Below are 6,270 nucleotides of genomic sequence, written 5' to 3' on the forward strand. Positions count from 1 at the left end.
ATTTGAACATTCAGGCATTACAATTTTATTATAAATGTATGATGTTTATAATGTTTGAGGCAAAATATAAGATGAATTCCTCTTTAAGAATTCTTGGAGCAGTGACGTCACTGTGTTGCCGTTAAGTGTAACGACGTTACGAGTAAGTTTTTTTTTCCTTAAGCGCCATTCGTTAATAAAATTTTGTTTACGAACCAGATGTGCTCGTGATCTAATTATAATGCATGTGTCATTGTATCGTTTGTCCGTTACGTAAAATCGGTGGATGTGGCAAGTTACAGAACTGCGAGTGAAGACGGTGAAAAAAAACTAAAAGCGCCTCGGCCACTTGAGTGTAAGAGCACTACACACTCCAGCCTGCCTCAGCTCCCAGTGGGTCTCTGTGTAAACCCGACATTACAAACATGCAGAACCACAGGCCCTTTCTTGTGTTGCTGTTCTTCGCCTTTGCAGTCGGGTTTCTCGCGGTTGTGTTCGTCTTGAGATGGGCTTTACACTTCAGAGAGGGTTTAGCCTGGGATGGAGGAGCCAAAGAATTTAACTGGCATCCTGTTCTGGCTGTGACTGCTTTTATTTTTCTTCAAGGTATCGGTAAGTAGTCCGTGCTTTGCTTTGCTTTGCCTTATTACACCGACTGCAGTGTTTGACGCGCTGTATTACTCTGCTGTGTTGCGGGTTTAGAAAGTTTAGTTCAGCAGCAGTTTGATACGCAACACAGGTCACGTGATTTGTCGAGCGCTGTGAAGTAGCGTTACATTCTCACGCGCAAAGTAGTTTTTGCTCTCCTTAACTCGACTCGCATTTTCAGCTAGAAAATGCTGCCAGCATAAAGCCGAAGATTATCTACAGTATTCTAAACTTTCAGAGTTTATGCGCTAGTACAGCTTCTGCCAAGGTATTCACAAGGCCACAGCCAATGTTTGTTCTGCTTCTGTATAAACTGCAGCTCTAATCTACTGTAGCTGATCTGCAAAGTCTAGCCAACTGTGAGCTCAGTCTTAAACGAAACTGTTTTCCCCATTCATTTACCTTAAGTGAGTGCTTTATCGTACTCGGTATTCTTTCCCTGGAGCTCTGGGTATATGATAAGTGTTTAGCTAAGCGTTTAAGCTGGGAATCCACCATTGTTTGTTCCCAGTCACCGTGTAGACACTCATTTACATCTATGGGAATAACTAATGCCTGTATCAGTATGTTTTTGGAAGGTCGGAAGAAACCAGAAAACACAGAGGAACATAAACCCTTGGACTCTGGGAGATCATGTGAAAGTCTACACAGATAGTAACATGAGTCCAGGGATGACCTAGGGACTAGGAGCCAGCAACACTACATTAATCTTGTTGAACCTTTATCAGATAACTGGATATTTCACAATAAATAGATTTACTGTTTTTTGGGCAAGTCTTGCTAAGAGTGTTTAGATTAGGACGTGGGGATCGTTCCTGATAATACTTAACCCAAAAGCCTGGTTCATTTTGGTGCCCCAAAACATAATCGTTCCTTAAAATCAAGTCTCCTGGAAAAGGTGGTCTCGAGGACGGCACAGTGTACTCGGGCACGGATCAAATCAGATATGGAAGCATAGAATGCGCCAATCTCATTCTTTGACCTACACAGCCATATCCGATACATTAGGAAAGCATGTGTGTGTGTGTCATTGACATTTTTTCCAAATATTAGTAATAATAGTCATAGCTTAAATGTAAACGTCCCCATTCCCTTGTAATTAATGCCAGTTAAAAAACCTAGTAGGTACATGCCATCTGCTGTATCAGAGAGAGTAAATGCAAAATGTCCCCGAGAACGGAGAGCAAAAGTATGGTGTACGCTGGGGAGAAGCATTCAATTTTAGTAAAAATTAAGTGCCTGTTTTTCCCCCCCTTCAGCAATTGTTGTGTACAGACTTCCATGGACGTGGAAATGCAGTAAGCTGATGATGAAGTTCATTCATGCTGGCCTGAATGTGCTGGCCTTCATCCTGGCCATCATCTCTCTGGTAGCAGTGTTTGACTTCCACAACATGCAGAATATTCCAAATATGTACAGTTTGCACAGCTGGGTGGGATTAGCTGCAGTTATACTCTTCTCACTGCAGGTAACATTCTTATGGCTTTTCCTCAGATATTTAAGTTCTGTAATCAGATACAAACGTGTATACATATTTACATTTTTATTGCAGAAAATATATGTTTATTATTTATGTGTAATTTAACAGATTGTGCTTGGAGTCTGCATCTTCCTTCTGCCTCAAAGCCCAGGATATTTGCGAGCTGCATTTATGCCTATACATGTCTTTAGTGGTCTGTTCATCTTTACCACTGTTATTGCTACGGCACTTATGGGCATCACTGAAAAGCTCATATTTGGCCTGTAAGTATGTTACATCACCATACTTTACTGAACAAATCTCTGTACTGTGTATGGAAAATTAGGGTATTTATCTGCTTAGAAGGCTAAATCATACATGCAGGTTGCCTCAAGAGTGTATTACTGATATCCCTTGGCTTGTGTCCTGCTTGTTTGCACAAAACCATAGTGATCACACACAAATGTGGCAGTCCTATAGGAAACATCTCAGTGACAGCTTCCATCTTTTTTTCCCTATTATTACAGAATATCTTATAACTGAATGTTATGTTTTACAATCATACACAGGAAAGATCCAAAATACAAAGATTCTCCTCCAGAGGCTAGTTTTGTAAATGTGCTCGGATTGCTAATAACGGTGTTCGGGGCACTCGTACTCTGGATCGCCACTCGACCCTCCTGGAAGAGACCTAGTGAGCAGCAACTGCATTCCCTGCACAACAATGAACCGGCATCAGTAGGCACCAAAACAAACACCACAGAGTCTGAGAGACCTGACCCAGACAGTGAGGCCCGCAGAAGAAATGGCAAAATGGAGGAGTAAGGACCAGTGTAAGAGAAGAACTCTTTTTTTTTTTTTTTTACTGAGCTTATTATTCCGGAGCAGGCAAAACATCTCTTCATAGATAAGCTTGGACATTTTCTGTTTCTGTGTTCAAAGAGATTTGGTGCACTGTTGCCAATATAAAGAAAAGTATATTTTACAAGAGGTGCTACATATCTCATAGCTATTTTTGTAAATGGCATTACAGTACACAACAAGTAAGATTTCACTGGTATCATGAATTTGCAGTGAACTCCTTAATCTTTCTCTTCAAACTTAACTGAAACTATTATCGAATGAGTTACTGACTTTAAGAAATTTGTTTTTTTCTTTTAGCTTTTACCTTGTTTCCTTTTCAGGTTATTCTCTGTTCCGCTAGTAGTCATTTAGTAATTTGTCACCGTATCATTATGCAATAGTTACGATATACTTAATACCTAAAGATACTGTATATCTCACTTTTCAGTTCATTATCCTGCAGTGAGACTTTTTGTATAGTTTACAAAAGATTTGGAGCTTTAGCAAACGCTAGAACAGGTCAATTAAATTAAATACAGCAACATCAGTCAGCTTCTTCAATCAGCGATATGTTAAAAAATTAATTGTTTATATGTGGTACTTTACAGAGCAATCTAAGTGTTCTTCAACATATATTTGTCAGCTGATTAAGTTAACTGCAAATAACATTAAAAGAACGCTTCTTTATACTGCATTTTCTCATCCAATTGGAAACTGAACCAGTATTCTTACTCAGTTATAAATATTACCAAGTAATACTAGTGATTGTCAAATTTAACAACATTAATAAAATATATATATATATACAATGAGCAATCACTTCAATTTTTTATTTTAAAAAATCACTGTTTTTCAGAACCTAATGATTACTTTTGCTTTTAGGCTCAAGTGATTTTTAAGCCACTTTTTCAGCAGCCCAAAAACAGGTTATTTGTCCTGTCAAAAGCTGAAGTTATTGTGGCTGTCTGTATAATTCCAGCTGTCAAAATGTAGGCTAGTCTGCTTCCAGTAATCTTTATTATGAGTAACATTTGCCTTATTTCAGTTTATTTATTAAATATGAGCATGCAGGTATTTATGATGCATCCTAAAGGAATGTACGGTAGATGAAATTGTTTTGTTTTATTTGTTCTATTTTGTTTTCTTTCTTCCTTTCTGCTTAATAAGATGAAATGGGGGATAAGGACATGTATCGCATTTAGTTACTCACTTACAACCACACACACACTGTGATTTTTCTCTCTTTAAGACAAGCAACAACATTTCACTTGAGCTGATAAAAAGACTGTACTTACATTTAAAACTGTGTGTCTGTCACCCAGTGAACATCCATAGGTATTAGGACAGTGCCTTATAGTCAATCCAATTTTCAGTGTTGTGCCTTTTTTTGGTCCTTCCTCCTCATGGCTTCTAGCTGAGATATTGGAACCCGCAGAGGGACGCCAAATATGCTGGAAATTCACCCATCTGAATTATGTACAGTACCTTTACTCATACCATACCTTACCTCAGAGGGCAACCTAGGACATACAGTGTGTGTGTGTGTGTATATGTATATATATATATATATATATATAAAACAAACTCATACAAACATTGCATCATACACAAGAGACACAATTTTAAAGTACACAATTTATGATCGTGATTATAAGGTAGGTCCTTCAACATCATTAGGTCCTATCATGCCTGATAACTTCCAACAGTCTTGTTTTTTTTTTCTGTGCTGATTTTAACATACAAGGATAAAAATGTTCAGCATTGAGGAAGTTACAGTGCATCCGTAAATCATGACATACTTGCCTCAAATTGGTGAAACTACATAATAAAAAAAATAAATGCTTTTACTTTCGCTATGTTTAATAGTGAAAGTAAAAGCATTTTAACACACATAATGTGATGAGAACTCTCAGGATTGGGACCAAACTGCTGTGTGGGCATGAGAAAACCACTTGTTACTGAGACTAATTGGAAACAAAAGACTTCAGTTTGCTTGGGAGCATCAAGATGAAACTTTGAAGGAATGGAAAAAAGTCATCATGGTGAGTTAAAATTTATCCAGTCTCTCTCCAATTCTGGAGGGATGTGCCAGTCAGGGTACAAAGGGAACCTCATTAAGCAATGCACCCATCATTCAAAGTGCCCACTGTACAAGGGTCTGGAGGCAGTGTGATGATCTTGGGTTGCTTCAGTTGGTCAGGTCTATGTTCAGAATGTACTACGTGGTAATAAATGTCAGTTGACTACCAAAATGTACTGGATGACCAATTTATCCCATTATTTTTTTTTCTGATGGCGTGGACATATGTGACCCTGTCTGTGAAAACCTTTTTTTTTTTTGTGGTTCAATGTTTTCTACATAAATTTATAATGTCACATATTCCAGGACTCAAATTGTGAAAGAGTAAGGAATCATTTTCATTCATGAACTGTCACCATAGTAGATGCCACAGGCAAAGCAACACGTGGTAGCCTATACATTTTTGTAATTTGGGACACTGTGAAGTAGGATCACACAAGTGTATCTTGTCCTGTGCAAAACACTGAAAACTGCTTATAAAACATCATAGAAACCAAGATGATGTTAGTGGAAGTGTTGTTGGTCTTTCGGCTTCTCCCGGCAAGGGGTCGCCACAGCGGAATACCTAGTCCGCACTACAACTTGGCACAGGTTTTACGCCGGATGCCCTTCCTGACGCAACCCTCCCATTTGATCCGGGCTTGGGACCGGCACTGCATCGAGTGGCTGGGGTTTGGGCACTGGCTGGGAATCGAACCCGGGCCTTCCGCATGGCAGGCGAAACATCTACCACTGAGCCACCAGTGCCCTGGACTTAAGGAAGTGTAAGACTGTGGTTAAACCTATTACCATCATTAGTGAGGAGGTTGGGGTAGTCGACAACTACATGTAATTGGGTACTTGAAGGACCAACGCGACACTCCGTATAAAAAGGGGTTGAGCAGATTTTTTTCCTGAGGAAGCTCAGATCCTTCAATGTATGCAGTAGATTGTTGTGGCTAGTGCCCTTTATAGTGCTGTGGTCTGCTGGGGCAGCAGCATTAGTGCCAGGGATGCGGGCAAGAGAAATAAACTCACCTGCATGGCTGAACACTTAATCAGACACAAATTCGACAGGTTGGAGGTAGTGAGGCACAACAGATCACGGAACAAACTCCTGTAAATGATGGAAAATCCATCCCACCCACTACATGATTCCATACAGAAGGCAGCGGAATTCATTCTCCAAGAGACTTATTCAGCTTCACAGTCACAAAGAACGGTTCAGGAATCAGGACAGGACTCACCTCTACGTAACAGGTGACAATAGGAACTTGTATAC

The 6,270-nt window shown here is 39.6% G+C and overlaps 1 protein-coding gene across 1 annotated transcript; it reads left to right on the forward strand.

Moving 5' to 3' along the window:
* The first annotated feature begins 129 nt into the window (after positions 1 to 129).
* LOC128524723 (plasma membrane ascorbate-dependent reductase CYBRD1) lies at positions 130 to 3,735 on the forward strand. Its single transcript, XM_053497457.1, has 4 exons — positions 130 to 591; positions 1,887 to 2,095; positions 2,216 to 2,370; positions 2,656 to 3,735. Exons 1-4 carry the CDS (start codon positions 405 to 407, stop codon positions 2,909 to 2,911), a joined length of 807 nt encoding a protein of 268 aa, XP_053353432.1. The 5' UTR covers positions 130 to 404; the 3' UTR covers positions 2,912 to 3,735.
* Positions 3,736 to 6,270: the final 2,535 nt, after the last annotated feature.

This window comes from Clarias gariepinus, chromosome 5 (genome assembly GCF_024256425.1).
Source record: "Clarias gariepinus isolate MV-2021 ecotype Netherlands chromosome 5, CGAR_prim_01v2, whole genome shotgun sequence".
Taxonomy (NCBI): domain Eukaryota; kingdom Metazoa; phylum Chordata; class Actinopteri; order Siluriformes; family Clariidae; genus Clarias; species Clarias gariepinus.

Excerpts from the sequence above, each read along its gene's own strand:
- LOC128524723 (XM_053497457.1), top strand. The coding sequence starts at position 405 with ATGCAGAACCACAGGCCCTTTCTTGTGTTGCTGTTCTTCGCCTTTGCA. Across the intron at positions 2,096-2,215 it reads TTATACTCTTCTCACTGCAG|ATTGTGCTTGGAGTCTGCAT; the intron begins GTAACATTCTTA and ends GTAATTTAACAG. Across the intron at positions 2,371-2,655 it reads GAAAAGCTCATATTTGGCCT|GAAAGATCCAAAATACAAAG; the intron begins GTAAGTATGTTA and ends AATCATACACAG.